Source organism: Oncorhynchus kisutch, linkage group LG14 (assembly GCF_002021735.2).
Source record: "Oncorhynchus kisutch isolate 150728-3 linkage group LG14, Okis_V2, whole genome shotgun sequence".
Lineage (NCBI taxonomy): Eukaryota > Metazoa > Chordata > Actinopteri > Salmoniformes > Salmonidae > Oncorhynchus > Oncorhynchus kisutch.
This window is the reverse complement of record NC_034187.2, coordinates 13,183,705-13,206,703: the sequence shown is the minus strand read 5'-3', so window position 1 is coordinate 13,206,703 and position 22,999 is coordinate 13,183,705. Positions and strand designations below refer to the sequence as shown.

The window sequence follows — 22,999 nt, the reverse complement described above, 5'->3', positions numbered from 1 at the left end:
AGAGAGAGAGAGAGAGAGAGAGAGAGAGGAAGAGAAAGAGAGAGAGAGGGAGACAGAGAGGGAGAGAGAAAGAGAGAGAGAGAGAGAGAGAGAGAGAGAGAGAGGAAGAGAAAGAGAGAGAGGGGGAGGGAGAGAGGGAGAGAGAAAGAGAGAAAGAGAGGAAGAGAAAGAGAGAGAGAGAGACAGAGGGAGAGAGAAAGATAGACAGAGGGGAAGAGAAAGAAAGAGAGCGATAGAGACAGAGAGGGAGAGAGAAAGAGAGAGAGAGAGAGAGACAGAGAGGGAGAGAGAGAAAGAGAGAGCGAGACAGAGAGAGAGAGACTGCTATTCTTTCTTTTTGCAACATGAAATCACTATCAGTCAGCATGTGGAACATTCAGGGCCTAAACTCATCAACCTATCAGTTAGCATGTGGAACATTCAGGGCCTAAACTCATCAACCTTTCAGTCAGCATGTGGAACATTCAGGGCCTAAACTCATCAACCTATCAGTCAGCATGTGGAACATTCAGGGCCTAAACTCATCAACCTATCAGTTAGCATGTCGAACATTCAGGGCCTAAACTCATCAACCTATCAGTTAGCATGTGGAACATTCAGGGCCTAAACTCATCAACCTATCAGTCAGCATGTGGAACATTCAGGGCCTAAACTCATCAACCTATCAGTTAGCATGTGGAACATTCAGGGCCTAAACTCATCAACCTACTTTGAGACTTTAAAACTCTATAAACGTACACTCAGAACCAAAACAGCACAGTACAACAGCAAGCAGCTGACAATAATTGAGGAGTCCATAAACACAAACAACTTCTGGCAAAATTGGAAAAAAACAAAAAAATCTAAACAAGAGGAATTAGCGATACAAAATGGTGACATATGGACAACCCATTTTAAAATACTCTACAACACCGTTTATATTGACACAAACGCAGAACAAAGCCAAATTCATGAGAAGTTGAATGGATTAGAAAAAGCTATTAAGGACAATCAAAATCCATTGGACTCCCCAATTACTGACTAGGATCTCTATAAGAAACTTCAGGCTCTCAAATTTAAAAAGCATGTGGACCTGATGGCATCCTAAATGAGATGCTCCAACTCACTAGTGCAAAATGTCAATTGGCTATATTAAAACTGTTTAATTTGATCCTGAGTGTAGGTTATTTCCCTGACATCTGGAATCAAGGACTCATAACCCCAGTCTTTAAGAATGGAGACAAATTTGACCCTATCAATTCCAGAGGCATTTGTGTGAACAGTAACCTGGGGAAGGTTTTCTGTAGTATTATACATGTAAAAGTTCTAAACTTCCTTAATAAGCACAATGTCTTGAGTAAAAGCCAGATTGGATTTATACCAAAACATCTCACGACTGATCGTATTTACACCCTACACACCCTGATAGATAAACATGTTCACCAAAATATACTGTCACGTCCTGACCTTAGTTCCTTTTTTATGTCTCTATTTTAGTTTGGTCAGGGCGTGAGTTGGGGTGGGCATTCTATGTGTTGTTCTATGTTTTTGTATTTCTGTGTTTGGCCTGGTATGGTTCCCAATCAGAGGCAGCTGTTTATCGTTGTCCCTGATTGAGAACCATACTTAGGCAGCCTGTTTTCCTACTATGGGTTGTGGGTAGTTGTTTTCTGTTTTGTGTTGCTGCAACCTTTACAGGACTGTTTTGTTTTCATGGCACTCTCTTTGTTATTTTGTTTAGTGTTTCTGTTCCAATAAATAACATGAACATTGGTCCGATCCTTCATACTCCTCGTCAGAAGAGGAGGGAAACCGTTACATATACGCTTGCTTTATCGACTTCCAAAAAGCATTTGATTATATTTGGCATACAGGACTGTTCTACAAAGTTATTGAAAGTGGTGTAGGAGGTAAAACATATGACATAATTAAATCAATGTATACTGGCAATACGTGCAGTAATTAAAATTGGCAAGAAAATAACAGAATTCTTTAACCAGGGAAGGGGCCTTTGCCAGGGTTGCAATCTATCTGAGCCCTGCACGCTTAAATATTTACATCAACGAATTGGCCACTATTCTAGAAAAATCCTCAGCCCCTGGTGTTAGTCCTCCACAATTAAGAGGTAAAATGCCTACTCTTCGCAGATAACCTATGACTGCTGTCCCCCACAGCACATGGCCTACAGCAGTACTTGCCAGACCTGGGCCCTGGCAGTAAACCACCCCAAAAGACTAAAATAATGATTTCCAGAGAAGATCCAGATCTCAGGGAATTAGACCAAAGTTCTCAATTGGTACAAATATATAGAGTACTGTACACACTACAATTACTTAGGTTTAAAAATAAGCTCAACTGGACACCTTAATGAGGCAGTGAATGAACTGAGGGAGAAAGCACGCAGGGCATTCTACGCCATTAAAAAGCTCATTCAAATTGAAATACCTATTAAAATTTGCCAAAAACTAATTTAATATGTAATTGAACCAATTGCACTTCATGGCAGCGAGGTGTGGGGTCAACTTGCAAAACAAGATTTCATAAAATGGGACAAACACCCCATTGAAACCATTGGGTTCTGTAAGATTCTCCTACATGTCCAGAGGAAAACTACAAACAATGCATGCAGGGCAGAATTAGGCCAATATCCACTAATAATAAAAACTCAAAAAAAAGAGCAATTAAGTTTTGGAAACATCTAAAATACGGTGACCAAGCCCTGCAATGCCAAGAGCTGAGCAAAGAAAAGTCCCCTCATCCAGCTGGTCCTGGGGCTGAGTTCACAAACTTGTTCTACTAAAAACTCTGAAGCCTCAGGACCAGAACAAAAAAAAAAAGACACATTGGAAGAATTAACAAAAAAACAGAGCAAACTAGAATGCTATTTGGCCCTACACAGAGANATTGTTATTATTTATTATTTGTACCCTGGTCCTATAAGACCTCTTTGTCACTTCCCACGAGCCGGGTTATGAGAAAAACTCACACTCATTATTATGTTTAATAAATGTAATGTATAGTGTGGTGTGTTGCAGGCTTACAAAAAAAACAACATTTGAGAGTGGCATGACTCTGGTGCTAGAGGGGGTACGCACTGGAGGTTGAATGTATTAAGGAGTACGGGAAGCTGTGAATGTTCTGAGAGACAAGGCAAGGACCTTCTATACCATCAAAAGGAACATAACATTTTACATACTGTACAATTAGGATCTGGCTAAAATACTTGAATCATTTATAGAACTCATTGCCCTGAGGTCTGGGGTCCGCTCGCCAACCAACAATTCACAAATGGGAACACAATAAATTGAGACTCTGCATGCAAATTCTGCTAAAATATCCTTTATGTACACGTAAAACACCAAGACAGTAACACAATTAAACCCAACCAAATCATGAGAAAATAAAAAGATAATTACTTGACACATTGGAAAGAAATAACAAAAAAACTGAGCGAACTAGAATGTTATTTGGCCCTAAACAGAGAGTGCAGTGGCAGAATACCTGACCACTGTGACTGACCCTAAACAGAGAGTGCGTGGCAGAATACCTGACCACTGTGACAGACCCAAGCTTAAGGAATGCTTTGTCTATGTACAGATTGAGTGAGCATGGCCTTGCTATTGAAAGAGGCTGCCGTAGGCAGACCTGGCTCTCAAGAAAAGACAAGCTATGTGCACACTGCCCACATAATGAGCTGCACTTCCTAACCTTCTGCCAAATGTACGACCATATTAGAGACACATATTTCCCTCAGATTATACAGACCCACAAAGAATTAGAAAACAAACCCAATATTGATAAACTCCCCCATCTATCTACTGGGTGAAATACCACAGTGTGTGCCATCACAGATTTCTGAGGACAATTGTAAATACATATTTATGTTTATTTATTTTCTCTTTTCTCTCTCTTTTGTACATCATTACAAATCATTACATATAGCCATAAAATGACATTTGAAATGTCTCTCTTCCTTTGGAACTTTGTGAGTATTATTTTACTGTTCATTTTTGTTTGTTTATTTCACTTTTGTTTTATTATCTATTTAACTTGCTTTGGCAATGTAAACATACGTTTACATAGAAAGAGGGATAGCGAAAGAGAGAGCGAGACAAGAGAGGAGAGAGAGACAGAGAGGAGAGAGAAAGAGAGAGAGAGAGAGAGAGAGAGAGAGAGAGAGAGAGAGAGAGAGAGGAAGAGAAAGAGAGGGAGAGGGAGACAGAGGGAGAGAGAAGAGGAGAGAGAGAGAGAGCGAGACAAGAGAGGGAGAGAGAGACAGAGAGGGAGAGAGAAAGAGAGAGAAGAGAGAGAGAGGAGAGAGAGAGGAAAGAAAGAGAGAGAGAGGAGACAGAGAGGGAGAGAGAAAGAGAGAGAGGAGAGAGGAGAGAGAGAGAGAGAGGAGAGAAAGAGAGAGAGGGGAGGGAGAGAGGAGAGAGAAGAAAGAGAGAAGATAGGAAGAGAAAGAGAGAGAGAGACAGAGGAGAGAGAAGATAGACAGAGGGGAAGAGAAAGAAAGAGAGCGATAGAGACAGAGAGGGAGATAGAAAAGAGAGAGAGAGAGAGACAGAGAGGGAGAGAGAGAAAGAGAGAGCGAGACAGAGAGAGAGAGACTGCTATTCTTTCTTTTTGCAACATGAAATCACTATCAGTCAGCATGTGGAACATTCAGGGCCTAAACTCATCAACCTATCATTAGCATGTGGAACATTCAGGCCTAAACTCATCATCAAACCTTCAGTCATCATGGTGGAACATTCACGGGCACTAAACTCATCAACCTATCAGTCAGCATGTGGAACATTCAGGGCCTAACTCTCAACCCTATTCAGTTAGCATGTCAGACATTCAGGGGGCCCCGAAACTCATCACCTATCAGTTAGCAATGTGGGAACAGTCAGGGCCTAAACTCATCAACCTATCAGTCAGCATGTGGAACATTCAGGGCCTAAACTCATCAACCTATCAGTTAGCATGTGGAACATTCAGGGCCTAAACTCATCAACCTACTTTGAGGACTTTAAAACTCTATAAACGTACACTCAGAACCAAAACAGCACAGTACAACAGCAAGCAGCTGACAATAATTGAGGAGTCCATAAACACAAACAACTTCTGGCAAAATTGGAAAAAAACAAAAAAATCTAAACAAGAGGAATTAGCGATACAAAATGGTGACATATGGACAACCCATTTTAAAATACTCTACAACACCGTTTATATTGACACAAACGCAGAACAAAGCCAAATTCATGAGAAGTTGAATGGATTAGAAAAAGCTATTAAGGACAATCAAAATCCATTGGACTCCCCAATTACTGACTAGGATCTCTATAAGAAACTTCAGGCTCTCAAATTTAAAAAGCATGTGGACCTGATGGCATCCTAAATGAGATGCTCCAACTCACTAGTGCAAAATGTCAATTGGCTATATTAAAACTGTTTAATTTGATCCTGAGTGTAGGTTATTTCCCTGACATCTGGAATCAAGGACTCATAACCCCAGTCTTTAAGAATGGAGACAAATTTGACCCTATCAATTCCAGAGGCATTTGTGTGAACAGTAACCTGGGGAAGGTTTTCTGTAGTATTATACATGTAAAAGTTCTAAACTTCCTTAATAAGCACAATGTCTTGAGTAAAAGCCAGATTGGATTTATACCAAAACATCTCACGACTGATCGTATTTACACCCTACACACCCTGATAGATAAACATGTTCACCAAAATATACTGTCACGTCCTGACCTTAGTTCCTTTTTTATGTCTCTATTTTAGTTTGGTCAGGGCGTGAGTTGGGGTGGGCATTCTATGTGTTGTTCTATGTTTTTGTATTTCTGTGTTTGGCCTGGTATGGTTCCCAATCAGAGGCAGCTGTTTATCGTTGTCCCTGATTGAGAACCATACTTAGGCAGCCTGTTTTCCTACTATGGGTTGTGGGTAGTTGTTTTCTGTTTTGTGTTGCTGCACCTTTACAGGACTGTTTTGTTTTCATGGCACTCTCTTTGTTATTTTGTTTAGTGTTTCTGTTCCAATAAATAACATGAACATTGGTCCGATCCTTCATACTCCTCGTCAGAAGAGGAGGGAAACCGTTACATATACGCTTGCTTTATCGACTTCCAAAAAGCATTTGATTATATTTGGCATACAGGACTGTTCTACAAAGTTATTGAAAGTGGTGTAGGAGGTAAAACATATGACATAATTAAATCAATGTATACTGGCAATACGTGCAGTATTAAAATTGGCAAGAAAATAACAGAATTCTTTAACCAGGGAAGGGGCCTTTGCCAGGGTTGCAATCTATCTGAGCCCTGCACGCTTAAATATTTACATCAACGAATTGGCCACTATTCTAGAAAAATCCTCAGCCCCTGGTGTTAGTCTCCACAATTAAGAGGTAAAATGCCTACTCTTCGCAGATAACCTATGACTGCTGTCCCCCACAGCACATGGCCTACAGCAGTACTGCCAGACCTGGGCCCTGGCAGTAAACCCCCAAAAGACTAAAATAATGATTTTCCAGAGAAGATCCAGATCTCAGGGAATTAGACCAAAGTTCTCAATTGGTACAAATATATAGAGTACTGTACACACTACAATTACTTAGGTTTAAAAATAAGCTCAACTGGACACCTTAATGAGGCAGTGAATGAACTGAGGGAGAAAGCACGCAGGGCATTCTACGCCATTAAAAAGCTCATTCAAATTGAAATACCTATTAAAATTTGCCAAAAACTAATTTAATATGTAATTGAACCAATTGCACTTCATGGCAGCGAGGTGTGGGGTCAACTTGCAAAACAAGATTTCATAAAATGGGACAAACACCCCATTGAAACCATTGGGTTCTGTAAGATTCTCCTACATGTCCAGAGGAAAACTACAAACAATGCATGCAGGGCAGAATTAGGCCAATATCCACTAATAATAAAAACTCAAAAAAGAGCAATTAAGTTTTGGAAACATCTAAAATACGGTGACCAAGCCCTGCAATGCCAAGAGCTGAGCAAAGAAAAGTCCCCTCATCCAGCTGGTCCTGGGGCTGAGTTCACAAACTTGTTCTACTAAAACTCTGAAGCCTCAGGACCAGAACAAAAAAAAAAGACACATTGGAAAGAATTAACAAAAAAACAGAGCAAACTAGAATGCTATTTGGCCCTACACAGAGAGTACACAGCGTATGTTGTAGTGTTTGTCTACCCTCACTTACCTCCTTGCTTTGGCAATGTTAACACATGTTTCCCATGCCAATAAAGCCCTTGAATTGAATTGAATTGAATTGAGAGAGAGAGAGAGAGAGAGAGAGAGAAGAGAGAGAGAGAGAGAGAGAGAGAGACAGGGAGAGAGAGAGAGAGAGACAGGGAGAGAGAGAGAACAAAGAGAGAGAGAGAGACGGAGAGAGAGAGAGAGAGAGAGAGAGAGAGAGAGAGAGAGAGAGAGAGAGACAGGGAGAGAGAGAGAACAAAAGAGAGAGAGAGAGACGGAGAGAGAGAGAGAGAGAGAGAGAGAGAGAGAGAGAGAGAAAAGAAAGAGAGAGACGGGGAGAGAGAAAGAAAGAGAGAGAGACGGAGAGAGAGAGAGAGATAGAAAGATCATGAAAAAGAGAGAGAGAGAGAGAGAGAGATAGAGAGAGAGAGAGAAAGAAAGACAGAGAGAGACAAGAGAGAGAGACAGAGACGGAGAAGAGAGAGAGAGAGACGGAGAGAGAGAGAGAGAGAGAGAAAGAGAGAGAAGAGACAGGGAAGAGAGAGAAGCAAAAGAGAGAGAGAGACGGAGAGAGACGAGGAGAAGAGAGAGAGAGAGAGAGAGAGAGAGAGAGACGGAAGAGAGAGAGAGAGAAGAGAAAAAAGGGAAAAGGGGAGACAGAGAGAGAGAGAGACATGAGAGATGAGGGAGGAGAGAGGGGGCGGTGGGGAGAAAGAAAGAGAGAGAGATGGAGAGAGAGAGAGAGACCAGAGAGATTCCATTGGAAAAGCAAGAGAGAGAGAGAGCGAGAGAGAGAGGAGACCTAGAGAGAGAGAGAGTGCGCAGAGAGAGACGGGAGAGAGAGAGGAGACAGAGAACGGAGAGAGAGAGAGAAGAGAGAGAGACGGAGGAGAGAGATGAGAGAGAGAGAGAGAGAGGAGGGAGAGAGAGGCAGAGAGACAGAGAGAGGGAGAGAGAGAGGCGAGAGAGAGAGAGGAGAGAGGAGAACGAGAAGAGAGAGAGAGAGAGAGAAAGAAAGAGAGAGACGGGGAAGAGAGAAAGAAAGAGAGAGAGAGACGGAGAGAGAGAGAGACAGAGAGAGAGACAGAGACAGAGAGAGAGAGAGAGAGAGAGAGAGAGAGAGAGAGAGAGATCATGAAAAAGCTTGTAAACCATGACCATGTAGGGCCATGTGTTTTGGATAGTTATGTCACCTGACCTGGACCTCTATTTAAAGCCTTTTCAACAAACTGTCACCTTTTCTTTTTATGTCAGATGATCCGCCACCATCCTCATTTCTGGAAAAGGCTTCAAATGAAGGTAAAAATCAAGGTCATGTGATGTGACATCCCAAAACACAGGGCCCACAGGGCCCGGGCCCACCGGTCTCATTCCTTTCCAGTTTGGAACATTTTCCCCCATTCTCAGCAGATTCAGTTGATCTAAAAATCGATTTTCCTCTGAAGCTGCTTTCTCCTTGCTTTCATTTCTACCCAGTCCTGGCAGGGGGATCTCAACCCAATTTGACATTTTCTGTGCAATATAGCTTGGGGGTAAATGTATACTATTTACTCTGAAGACCAAGTCAATGGCCTCCCTGAGTTTGGAAGGATTGGAGTTGGATCCGAGTCATACCAAAGACTGTAAAAATGGGACCTGGTGTATCCCTGTTTGGCACTCAGCAGTAGGGAGATAGATTGGGTGTAAGGTCCTGTGATAGATTTTCATCCTTGGGGTGTACATATACACTGAGTATACTAAACAGTAAGAATACTTTCCTAATACTGAGTTGCACCCCCCCCCCTTCCTTGGGGCAATGACAAGGTGTTGAAAGCTTTCCACAGGGAGACCATGTTGACTCCAAAGCTTCCCATAGTTGTGTCAAGTTGGCTGGATGTCCTTTGGGTGGTGGACCATTCTTGATACACACAGGAAACTGTTGAGCATAAAAAACCCAGCAGCGTTGAAGTTCTTGACACAAACCGGTGCACCTGGCACCTACTACCGTTCAAAGGCACTTACATTTATTGTCTTGCCAATTCATCCTCTGAATTGCACAGATACACAATCCATGTCTCAATTGTCTCAAGATTTTAAAATCTTTTTCCTGCCTCATCCCCTGCATCTACATTGATTGAAGTGGATTTAACAAGTGACATGAATAAGGGATCATAGCTTTCACCTGGATTCAACTGGTCAGTCTATGTCATGGAAAAAGCAGCTGCTTTTAATGTTTGTATACTCAGTGTATATCAAGCTGACTCACGTCTCACTACAGAAACAGAAGATTGGCTCTCCATTCCGGCTCACACAAACCATGGCTCTTGCAAGACTAATACTGTTTGCTTTGGAACTATCATCTTGCCAAGGGTGAGTTAGGATTGTTAAAAAAAAAAGAAGAATATAATCAAAAAAGGTTGTTGAAGTAGAAGGCCTTATCTTTGGTTTAGAGACCTTGAGCCCAAAGTTACACAGACTAAACTCCTGTCCATTTGTTTGTTTTGACATACCAGACCCAACTGACCTTTTAGTACAGAGTTAGAGCCACAGAACTAATGGACAATTCCATGACAGTGAGAGAAGGAAATCTTTTCGGTATCTCAGATTGATCTGGAAATTCTCACATATAAACTTCATTAGGAGGCAGGATATTGGACATGCTTTTTATATTTGTGTCACAAACCATTTTTGAGAAAAATCATTATGAAAGTGGCCATTTTAGGTCCTTTTTAGACACATGTCTCCTGTAAGATCCTATGATCTGTCAACCGTACATGATACAGACAACATCTTGGAGTCATTATACTGTCAGACCCTATGATCTGTCAACCGTACATGATATAGACAACGTCTTGGAGTCATTATACTGTCAGACCCTATGATCTGTCAACTGTACATGATACAGACAACGTCTTGGAGTCATTATACTGTCAGACCCTATGATCTGTCAACCTTACAATGATACAGACAACATCTTGGAGTCATTATACTGTCAGATCCTATGATCTGTCAACCATACATGATACAGACAACATCTTGGAGTCATTTTACTGTCAGACACTATGTCTGTATCATGTACGGTTGACAGATCATAGGGTCTTACAGGAGACATGTGTCTAAAAAGGACCTAAAATGGCCACTTTCATAATGATTTTTCTCAAAAATGGTTTGTGATACAAATGTAAAAAAAACATTTAAAACATCCTTCCTCCCAATTAAGTTTCTATGTGAGAATTTTCATAACAATCTGAGAAACAAAAATATTTTCTGCTACCGCTGGCGTGGAACAGTTAGAGGCTCTAAGCCCATTCTAGATATTATATTTCTATGGTTGGTACAGAGTTTGTTTCTTCATACCCAGTAGATGCGGTCTCCTGAGAGAGAACAGCTGTTTTCATCATTCTGTCGTTCGTACTCAAACTCTTTCCTAATGACCGTCTTCAAAGCAACCCCCTCTGTCAGTCACACACAACTCCACTGGAACAATCCATGATGGTAGCCTGAGAACTCCTCAATGTCCTTGGATCCGTTCTCAATCTCCCTTTTCTATCTCACACTGTGTTCCTCTCTATCTTTATTTTTCACACTCTAGTCCCGCAGTTTTCAAAAAGTTTGGTGACAGGAAAAGTATTCTCTCTCTCTCTGACTCTTTCTTTCCCCCTCCCCTCTTTCTGTGTCTCTACTTCCTGTCTCTCTGAGCGGAGTTGCTTTCAGGAAGAGGTAGACCAGTGTGGTCAGCCTGCCGCCCTCCTCTCCTCCACTCCTTCCCCCTTCACACAGCTAGCCTTCAGGTCTGCCAAGAAGATCACAGATCTCCTAAAAAAACGGTTCAAACCCTCCCTCTCTTCCTCCTCTTCTTGTCCCACTTCTCTTTCTCACACACACACGTGGTAGTTATTCTCTCTCTCTCTCTCTCTTTCTCTCTCTCTCTCTCTCTCTCTCTCTCTCTCTCTCTCTCTCTCTAACACACTTGGCAGTTATTCTCTCTCTCTCTCTCTCTCTCTCTCTCTCTCTCTCTCTCTCTCTCTCTCTCACTAATACACTTGGCAATTATTCTCTCTCTCTCTCTCTCCCTCCTCTCTCTCTCTCTCTCTCTCTTTCTCTCTCTCTCTCTCTCTCTCTCTCTCTCTCTCTCTCTCTCTCACTAACACACTTAGCAGTTCTTCTCCCTCTTTCACACACTTGGTAGTACTTCTCTCTCTCTCACACACACACTTGTTAGTTATTCTCTCTCTCGGTCTCTCTCTCTCTCTCTCTCTCTCTCTCTCTCTCAATTCAATTCAGTTCAAGGGGTTTCATTAGCATGGGAAACATATGTTAACAATACCCAAGCAAGTGAAGTAGATAATATACAAAAGTGAAATAAACAATAAAAATGAACAGTAAACATTACACTCACAGAAGAGTGTAAAGAATAAAGACATTTCAAATGTCATATTATGTATATATACAGTGTTGTAAAGATGTGCAAATGGTTAAAGTACAAAAGGGAAAATAAATAAATATAAATATGGGTTGTATTTACAATGATGTTTGATTTTCACTGGTTGCCCTTTTCTTGTGCAACAGGTCACAAATATTGCTGTTGTGGCGGCACTGTGGTATTTCACCCAGTAGATATGGGAGTTGATCAAAATTGGGTTTGTTTTTCTAATTCTTTGTGGATCTATGTAATCTGAGGGAAATATGTATCTCTAATATGGTCATACATTTGGTAGGAGGTTAGAAAGTGCAGCTCAGTTTCCACCTCATTTTGTGGGCAGTGTGAACATATCTTGTCTTCTCTCCAGGTCTGCCTACTGCAGCCTTTCTCAATAGCAAGGCTATGCTCACTGAGTCTGTACATAGTCAAAGCTTTCCTTAAGTTTGGGTCAGTCACAGTGTTCAGGTATTATGCCACTGTGTACTCTCTGTTTAGATCCAAATAGGATTCTAGTTTGCTCAGGTTTTTTTGTTAATTCTTTCCAATGTGTCAAGTAATTATATTTTTGTTTTCTCATGATTTGATTTGGTCTAATTGTGTTGCTGTCCTGGGGCTCTGTGGGGTCTGTTTGTGTTTGTGAACAGAGCCCCAAAACCAGCTTGCTTAGGGGACTCTTCTCCAGGTTCATCTCTCTGTAGGTGATGGCTTTGTTATAGAAGGTTTGGGAATCGCTTTCTTTTAGGTGGTTGAAGAATTTTCTGGATTTTGATCATTAGCGGGTGCTCTGCCTGCATTATTTGTTGTTTTATGTTGTACACAGAGGATATTTTTGCAAAATTCTGCATGCAGAGTCTCAGTTTGGTGTTTGTCCCATTTTGTGAATAATTGGTTGGGGAGTGGACCCCAGACCTCACAACCATATAGGGCAATGTGTTCTATAACTGATTCAAGTATATTTTGCCAGAATTTTATGTTCCTTTCGATGTTGTAGAAGGCCCTTGCCTTGTCTCTCAGATCGTTCACAGCTTTGTGGAAGTTACCTGTGGCGCTGATGTTTAGGCCGGGGTATGTATATTTTTTTGCGTGCTCTAGGGCAACTGTGTCTAGATGGAATTCGTATTCGTGGTCCTGGCAACTAGACCTTTTTTGGAACATCATTCATTTTGTCTTACTGGGATTTACTGTCAGGGCCCAGGTCTGACAGAATCTGTGCAGAAGGTCTAGATGCTGCTGTAGGCCATCCTTGGTTGGGGAGAGAAGCACCAGATCAAATCAAATCCAATGTAATTTGTCACACACATGGTTAGCAGATGTTAATGCGAGTGTAGCGAAATGCTTGTGCTTCTAGTTCCGACAATGCAGTAATAACCAACGAGTAATCTAACCTAACAATTACACAACTACTACCTTATACACACAAGTGTAAAGGGATAAAGAATATGTACAAAAAGATATATGAATGAGTGATGGTACAGAACGGCATAGGCAAGACGCAGTAGATGGTATCGAGTACAGTATATACATATGAGATGAGTAATGTAGGGTATGTAAACATAAAGTGGCATAGTTTACAGTGGCTAGTGATATATGTATTACATAAAGATGGCAAGATGCCGTAGATGATATAAAGTACAGTATATAAATATACATATGAGATGAGTAATGTTGGGTATGTAAACATTATATTTAGTGGCATTGTTTAAAGTGGCTAGTGATAGTTTTTCTACATCAATTTCCATTATTAAAGTGGCTGGAGTTGAGTCAGTGTGTTGGCAGCAGCTACTCAATGTTGGTGGTGGCTGTTTAACTGTCTGATGGCCTTGAGATAGAAGCTGTTTTTCAGTCTCTCGGTCCCTGCTTTGATGCACCTGTACTGACCTCGCCTTCTAGATGATAACGGGGTGAGCAGGCAGTGGCTCGAATGGTTGTTGTCCTTGATGATCTTTATGGCCTTCCTGTGACATCGGGTGGTGTAGGTGTCCTGGAGGGCAGGTAGTTTGCCCCCGGTGATGCGTTGTGCAGACCTCACTACCCTCTGGAGAGCCTTACGATTGTGGGCGGAGCAGTTGCCGTACCATGCGGTGATACAGCCGACAGGATGCTCTCGATTGTGCATCTGTAGAAGTTTGGGAGTGCTTTTGGTGACAAGCCGAATTTCTTCAGACTCCTGAGGTTGAAAAGGCGCTGCTGCGCCTTCTTCACAACGCTGTCTGTGTGGGTGGTCCAATTCAGTTTGTCCGTGATGTGACTGCCGAGGAACTTAAAACTTACTACCCTCTCCACTACTGTCCCGTCGATGTGGATAGGGGGGTGCTCCCTCTGCTGTTTCCTGAAATCCACGATCATCAGAAAACAGACGTTTGACTTCAGATTCTAGTAGGTTGAAGCCGGGTGCTGCAGACCATTCTAGTACCCTCGCCAATTCATTGATATATATGTTGAAGAGGATGGGGCTTAAGCTACGTCCCTGTCTCACCCCACAGCCCTGTGGAAAGAAAGGTGGGTGTTTTTTTTTGCCAATTTTAACCTCACACTTGTTGCTTGTGAACATGGATTTTATAATGTTGTATATTTTTCCCCCAACACCACTTTCCATCAATATAGCAGGCCCTCATGCCAAATTGTGTCAAATTTTTGGGAAATCAACAAACCATGAAAAGACTTTGCCTTTGTTTTGGCCTGTTTGTTTGCCAATTAGGGTGTGCAACGTCAATAAGTGGTCTGCCGTACGGTCATTTGGTAAAAATCCAATTTGACATTTGCTGAGTGCATTGTTTTCACTGAGGAAATGTATGGGTCTGCTGTTAATGATAACGCAGAGGATTTTCCCAAGATTGCTGTTGACGCAAATCCCACGGTAGATATTGGGGTTAAATTTGTCTCCACTTTTATGGATTGGGGTGATCAGTCTTTGGTTCAAATATTGGGAAATATGCTAGAGTTGAGGATGATGTTAAAGAGTTTAAGTATAGGCAATTGGAATTTGTGATCTGTATATTTTCTTATTTCATTTAGGATGCCATCAACCCCACAGGCCTTTTTGGGTTGGAGGGTTTGTATTTTGTCCTGAAGTTCATTGAATGTAATTGGAGAATCCAGTGGGTCCTGGTAGTCTTTAATAGTTGATTCTAAGTTTTGTAATTGATCAGGTATATGTTTTAATAACTTAATAACTCTGTGTTGTTGTTTGTTTAGAGTTGTAAGGGATTTCCTCCTCTTCCGAAGAGGAGAGGCGAAAAGGATCGGAGGACCAATATGCGGCGTGGTAAGTGTCCATGGTTCATTTAATAAGAAATAATGCACATGAACAACTGAATACAAAAACAATAAACGTGGAATGAACGAAACCCAAAACAGTACCGTGTGGTGAAAACCACAGACACGGAAACAAACACCCACAAACAAACAGTGAAACCCAGGCTACCTAAGTATGATTCTCAATCAGAGACAACTAATGACACCTACCTCTGATTGAGAACCTTACTAGGCCGAAACATAGAAATCCCCAAATCATAGAAAAACAAACATAGACTGCCCACCCCAACTCACGCCCTGACCATACTAAATAATGACAAAACAAAGGAAATAAAGGTCAGAACGTGACAAGAGTTTTTCAATTTTCCCAGAAGTGGTTAGAATCTATGGATTCTTCAATTACATTGAGCTGATTTCTGATGTGCTGTTCCTTCTTTTTCCGTAGTGTATTTCTGTATTGTTTTAGTGATTCACCATTGTCAAGGTGTTTGGTTTTCTGGGTCTCTATTTTATTGGTTGGATAGGTTTCTCCATTTCTTTCTTAGGTTTTTGCATTCTTCATCAAACAATTTGTCATTGTTGTTAATCTTTCTTAGATTGTCTACATGAAAAACAAATATTTTATATACCGTTTAGGTTTTCTACTGCCAAGTTTACATCTTCACTATTACAGTGAAACATTTTGTCCAGGAAATTGTCTAGAAGGGATTAAATTTGTTGTTGCCTAATATATATTTTTGTAGATTTCCACATTACTTTCCTTCCATCTATAGCATTTCTTAATATTATTCAGTTCCTTTGATGGCTCATGATGGCTCATGATTGAGCAAAGCTCTGTTCAAGTAGAATATGATTTTGGTGTGATCTGATAGGGGTGTCAGTCGACTGACTGCGAACGCTCCAAGAGACTCTGGGTTGAGGTCAGTGATAAAGTAGTCTACAGTACTACTGCCAAGAGATGAGCTATAGGTGTACCTACCATAGGAGTCCCCTCGAAGCCTACCATTGACTATGTACATACCTAGCGTCCGACAGAGCTGCAGTTGTGACCTGTTTCTGTTGGTTATGTGGTTGTAGTTTGTCTAGGTGGGAATATGGGGGAGGGAATGTTGTCACCTGCAGGCAGGTGTTTGTCCCTCTGTGTGCTGATGGTGTCAGGTTCTTGTCCAGTTCTGGTATTTAGGTTGCCACAGACTAGTACATGTCCCTGGGCCTGGAGATTGTTGATCTCCCCCTCTAGGATGGAGAAGCTATCATTGTTAAAGTATGGGGATTTTAATGGGGGGGGATATAGGTACAGTATATGGAGCAACGGCTCTGGAGCAACAAACTGCCCTTGCTGCCTCTGCCTGGCCGGTTCCCCTCTCTCCACTGGGATTCTTTGCCTTTATCCCTATTACAGGGGCTGAGTCACTGGCTTACTGGTGCTCTTCCATGCCATCCCTAAGAGGGGTGCGTCACTTGAGTGGGTTGAGTCACTGACGTGATCTTCCCCCTTGGGTTGTGCCGTGGCGGAGATCTTTGTGGGCTATACTCAGCCTTGTCTCAGGATGGTAAGTTGGTGGTTGAAGATATCCCTCAAGTGGTGTGGGGGCTGTGCTTTGGCAAAGTGGGTGGGGTTATATGCTGCCTGTTTGGCCCTGTCCGGGGGTATCATTGGATGGGGCCACAGTGTCTCCTGACCCCTCCTGTCTCAGCCTCCAGTATTTATGCTGCAGTAGTTTATGTGTCGAGGGGCTAGGGCGAGTCTGTTATATCTGGAGTACTTCTCCTGTCTAATCCGGTGTCCTGTGTGAAATTAAGTATGCTCTCTCTAATTCTCTCTTTCTCTCTGTCTTTCTCTCTCTCTCTCGGAGGACCTGAGCCCTAGGACCATGCCTCAGGACTACCTGGCATGATGACTCCTTGCTGTCCCCAGTCCACCTGGCCGTGCTGCTGCTCCAGTTTCAACTGTTCTGCCTGCGGGTATGGAACCCTGACCTGTTCACCGGACGTGCTACCTGTCCCAGACCTGCTGTTTTCAACTCTCTAGAGACAGCAGGAGCGGTAGAGATACTCTTAATGACTGGCTATGAAAAGCCAACTGACATTTACTCCTGAGGTGCTGACTTGCTGCACCCTCGACAACTACTGTGATTATTTTTATTTGACCATGCTGGTCAATTATGAACATTTGAACATCTTGGCCATGTTCTGTTATAATCTCCACCCGGCACAGCCAGAAGAGGACTGGCTACCCTTCAGAGCCTGGTTCCTCTCAGGTTTCTTCCTAGGTTTTAACATCCACCAAACCTGGTCGTTTGGTGGATGGTACTACCAGCTATCTGTAACCTAGAGGGCAACCAGTGGGTCCGTCTCCTTATACCATGTTTCTTGTAGGATGACAATGTTATATTTCCAATTTCTTTGATGAAGTCTGGGATCCTGCTCTTTAGGCCAATGGCAGATGACCGCCAACCCTGTTGTTATCCAGTATGACATAGTAAAAGCTTTGTGTTCCATATTGTCTAGTGTTCTTCTCTCTCTCTCTCACACACACACACACACACACACATACTTGGTAGTGCTCTCTCTCTCACACACTCAGTAGTTCTCGCTGTCTCTCTTTCATGCACACGTAGTTCCGCAACGGTGCCGTCTTCTTTTCTCTGGAAGGAGTCTGGAGACTAAAAATAAATTATGTCTTGATCTGGGTTTGTATGTAGAATAATGTGTGTTTTACAGTGTTACATCTTGATCTGGGTTCATATGAAGAATAATGTATGTTTTAGCTGTTAACCTCCTCCCCATATAGTCCCTTTGGTGCTTAAACAGATCCAGAACCAGCTTTACTCTCCCCTCAAACCCAGACCCGGGGAATGTAGGGTACTATAGCATGTGGTCGGTTTCACTTCTGCTAGTGAACACTTCACAATGGCATTCTTACCCCCCTTCAAACTGAATTGTTCCATTTGACTCTATTCGCTCCGTTTCACACCATAGTTCATTTTGGATGCGAGCTACCCAGTCTACACTCCTCATATCAATCCCTACTTCTCAACAAACCTGCCCATAGAAGTAGTGTATTTGAATCTTCATAGAATAATTGTATGGACCATTTTGGAGTTTCAGCCAGTGCAATTACTTTGGCTGTTTGAGTGAGCAGTCATTGAAAATCTAAAGGAAATCTGCACAAATGCTTTTCCTCTCTTTGTTTATCTAAAGCAACCAAGCGTAACAAAGCAGGTGCTTCCTGTTAGTGGAGTGTGTGACCCCTGCTGGGCAGTGTATGTGAGAGAGCGAGCGAGAGAGAGAGAGAAAGGGGGACCTTGACTTTTGACACTCTTTATTGAGACATCCACACAGAAACAGAGATACAAAGACAGAGAGAAAATGGGAGAAGGAAAGATAGTGTGAAAGATAGGTAAGAGTGTGTGAGACATACTATACTTATTGTGTACACAGCCGCGGGTAATAGCTACAGCACCCCCTGAATTGAAGAAAGAAAAACATGATATTTAAAAAACATTGGGGAACACAAAAGTAGTGCACTGGTCCTTTACTAGTAATAGTGGACCTATATAGAAGTCTGTAGTGCAGGCAACAACAACAACAAAATGTACTTGTATAATTAAGAACAATATCTTGCAGGATTTAATTGTTGGAATTGTAAGAGTTTTTGCCCTGTGCCTTTCTTTCTGATTTTCATTCTAATGGAATCCAGAAAGATCCAAATGATGTACTCAAACATTTACATAAAAAGGTACAAAGTTATGGGCAAAGACTCAAAACATCCACATCAAATGGAATATTTGTCTTAATCAATAACATGGAAAACAACCCCTTTTTGTGCAGTATTAATTTACCATCCTTACAAACCACTTAATATAAATGATTGTACATAGGCTGGTCATCTAGGTTTGTACCTGTAGACTTTACAAAACAAGGCACAAAACAGCAATAGAGCACATTGAGACGTCAGGTAGTTTGTGATGATGTGATGTGATGATGTGGTGATGTGAAGATGATGTGGTGATGTGAAGATGATGTGATGTGATGTGGTGATGGCTCAGTTGGTAGAGCATAGTGCTTGCAACGCTAGTGTTGTGGGTTTGATTCCCACAGGTGACCAGTACAAAAAAGTATGAATCATTGTGCACTCACTACTGTAAGCTGTTCTGGATAAGAGTGTCTACTAAAAAGTAATGAATATATCATTTCAGTTTTCATATAGAAATAAATTGCTCATAATAATGTCTGGAACGGAGCAAATGGAATAGCATCAAACACCTGGAAACCATGTGTTTGATGTATTTGTCACCATTCCACCTATTCTGTCATTAGAAAGAGCCCATTCTCCCCAAAAAAGGTTCCACCAAACTCCTGTGACGCATAGACACACACCATCAGCTGATCTGGTCACGAAGGCCATGAGAAAAGGAATACAGAACTGTAAAGCGAGAGAGAGAAAAAAAAATCACATCAACAGCTCACATCCCTCAAACTCTCACAGCCAACTCCCATTCCAAACTATTAGTGTTGAGCTTAAACTTTCCACTCCTGACTGTACTTCTCTTCTGCGTGTTCAGTGGAAAGTCAAGCCTGAAGCCCCACCCAGAGTCACCCTGTGGTCAGGATTGTATTTAGTAGTGCATGCACACTGTAAAATAAAATTAAAGTAAAATGTGTGGCAACCAGCTGCAATAGGATTGTGCCTTTGCTCAACAAAAATGTTGTGTAAAAATGTTGACCAAACTCACAATCCTATTGCAGCTGGTAACCTTACAATTGTACAATATATATATATATTTTTTTACAGTGCAATGGCAAATGTTTTAAAATGTTGTGCAACGGGAAAATGAAAATACACTTTTCTTATTGGACATGTCCAGGTAGTCCTTCACTGTTTTAGTCCCTTTTCTTCCATTTGGTGCCAAATGAATGCACTCAGCAGCAGGACTCAGAACAGGAAGAGAATACTGCTGTCTAAAGGTTTGGTGATTGTAGAATCACGAGTTCTGTGACTGGCTGGCTGGCATTATTAAGCATTACATAAGAGAGTGAATATAATGACTCTGTAATTATCAAGAAGAGAAGTACAAGTAACATATAATCTATAACTACTGCTTTCTATGGAACAGCCAAACCGGGTAGAATGGCTTCTCGAAGTTGAACATGAAAAGTAATTTTTGTTGTTAGTCATGGAATGCAGTTCAACTGTCATTCCTTTCATGTTTTGATTCAACTTTTAATGAAGACTGAGAGTGGCAAACTTTTGCAATTAATGACATATAGCCTACTCCTGAACTATGAGTTTACTCTACCTAATTCACAACCATGAATGATATTCAGTTTTTCTCCAATACAGGTCATTCAAAATGGAATGTTTAATCAATCCTTTTAAGGGCAACTTAAAGGCATTCCATTTGTTACCCACCACCAAAAAGAGCAATGTGCTTACCAGGTTCGTTATAAGGTCATTTAGCACCCTCTAATGGGCTATGTAGGTAAGTAGCCAACAGTACTTTTGTTTTTATTTAACCTGGCAGCAAGTGAGTTAAGAACAAACTCTTATTTACAATGATGGCCTACCCCGGCCAACACTGGGGCCAATTGTGCACCGCCCTACGAGACTCCCAATCACAACCGAATGTGATGTAGCCTGGATTCGAACCAGGTACTGTGACACCTCTTGAAAACTGCCTATTTCTCAGGCCCAGAAGCTAGAATATGCATACAATTGGCAGATTAGGATAGAAAACACTAAAGTTTCCAAAACTGTCAAAATATTGTCTGTGAGTATAATAGAACTGATATTGCAGGTGAAAACTGAGGAAAATCCAACCAGGAAGTGCTGTTTTTCTGAAACCTCTGTTCCATTGCATGCCTTCCCTCCATTTAAAGGGATATCAACCAGATTCGTTTCCCTATGGCTTCCACATGGTGTGAACAGTCTTTAGACATAGTTTCAGGCTTTTATTCTGAAAAACGAGCGAGAATGATCACATTGCGTCAGTGGATAGCTGTGTGTCTGTAGCTCTCTCTGTGTGTGTGTGTGTCTATCCTCCCGATTCCAGCTTACAAGCAAAAACTAAAGCAGGATGTTTTAGACCACTGCGCCACTACAGTAAATAAAATCAAATGTGCAGGTTTTTAAATAAAGCAAAGTCCAGGGATAGATTTTCCAGAAAGAATTGCAATATGGGAAATATATAGAGAAGAATATTAGAGTAAAAAAAACTATGTGCACTCAAATGGATAAAATCTATAAGGCCATGGGGACTTTTGGTATACGGTGCTCTTTGAATATGGGTAGTGTGTGGGACTGGAAGAAAAACACACAGGTACATCCTGCTTTAGTTTTTGCTTGTAAGCTGGAATCGGGAGGATAGACACACACACACACAGAGAGAGCTACAGACACACAGCTATCCACTGACGCAATGTGATCATTCTCGCTCGTTTTTCAGAATAAAAGCCTGAAACTATGTCTAAAGACTGTTCACACCATGTGGAAGCCATAGGGAAACGAATCTGGTTGATATCCCTTTAAATGGAGGGAAGGCATGCAATGGAACAGAGGTTTCAGAAAAACAGCACTTCCTGGTTGGATTTTCCTCAGTTTTCACCTGCAATATCAGTTCTATTATACTCACAGACAATATTTTGACAGTTTTGGAAACTTTAGTGTTTTCTATCCTAATCTGCCAATTGTATGCATATTCTAGCTTCTGGGCCTGAGAAATAGGCAGTTTCATTTGGGTACGTTTTTCATCCAAACATCAAAATACTTCCCCCTAGTCTCGAGGTTAAACAGCATTCTGTCTGTTTTTAAAGCTCTTTTGTGGGCCTGGCTCCCCAGTGGGTGGGCCTGGCTCCCCAGTGGGTGGGCCTGGCTCCCCAGTGGGTGGGCCTGGCTCCCCAGTGGGTGGGCCTGGCTCCCCAGTGGGTGGGCCTGGCTCCCCAGTGGGTAGGCCTGGCTCCCCAGTGGGTAGGCCTGGCTCCCCAGTGGGTAGGCCTGGCTCCCCAGTGGGTAGGCCTGGCTCCCCAGTGGGTGGGCCTGGCTCCCCAGTGGGTGGGCCTGGCTCCCCAGTGGGTAGGCCTGGCTCCCCAGTGGGTAGGCCTGGCTCCCCAGTGGGTAGGCCTGGCTCCCCAGTGGCTGGTCCTATATCTTCCCAGGACCACCCATGGCTGCAGTCCTGCCCAGTCATGTGAAATCCATAGATTAGGACCTAATACAGTTATTTCAATTGACTGTACAATTCATATAAGGACATCAATCTTTGAAATTGTTACATTTTATATTTTGTTTAGTGTACTTTGAACTACTAAAATAGTGACTTTTGTCAGACCGCATAGGCAGCAGCTCTATAGAGATGATTACTTGAAATAAAATAATTTCATCAAATTAAACAATATACACAACTGAAATATTCAATACTGTGAGTTCTTGCACTGAGATGCAGTGTTTTAGACCACTGCGCCACTACAGTAAATAAAATCAAATGTGCAGGTTTTTAAATAAAGCAAAGTCCAGGGATAGATTTTCCAGAAAGAATTGCAATATGGGAAATATATAGAGAAGAATATTAGAGTAAAAAAAACTATGTGCACTCAAATGGATAAAATCTATAAGGCCATGGGGACTTTTGGTATACGGTGCTCTTTGAATATGGGTAGTGTGTGGGACTGGAAGAAAAACAATGAGGATAACAGCCACCACTTAGAAAAATGACAAATGTTTAAAAAAAATGTATGGTGGGGTTTCGTTAGATTTCAGACAAACAAAGAGGTGTAATGGGTTCACACAAAAATATGTTGCATAAAGCTTACTTAATTATTACATATTTTAACCAATCAGGCCCTCGAGGACTGGAGTTGCCCACCCTGCAGGTGTCCACTCACCTAAATTACATCATATTAATTCATGAGACCACTTACTTACTTTTCCCATCAATGCACTCTTGAAGAACAGAGGGAGGAACTTGATTAAAAATGCATTAATTTCCTTGGCATTCCCGAAATATAAATGCCAACGCATTAAGGCTTCGTTCATAAGGGCTCAAAAGTATATATATATTTTTGAGAGAAGTGGTAGAAATTAGTTGACTGACTATTTTTTTTGAAAATTGATGTTTCATATTAAGTTCAACTGACAGGAATATAATATTTATT

At 41.7% G+C, this 22,999-nt stretch overlaps 1 protein-coding gene across 1 annotated transcript in view; it reads right to left on the bottom strand.

Moving 5' to 3' along the window:
• Nucleotides 1-11,037, bottom strand: part of rin3 (Ras and Rab interactor 3) — a 34,651-nt gene extending 23,614 nt beyond the window's left edge. Inside the window, exon 1 of the mRNA XM_020501517.2 lies at nucleotides 10,525-11,037. Within this exon, the coding sequence (XP_020357106.2) occupies nucleotides 10,525-10,568 (44 nt within the window). The 5' untranslated portion in view covers nucleotides 10,569-11,037. The remainder of the gene's footprint in view (nucleotides 1-10,524) is intronic.
• Nucleotides 11,038-22,999: the final 11,962 nt, after the last annotated feature.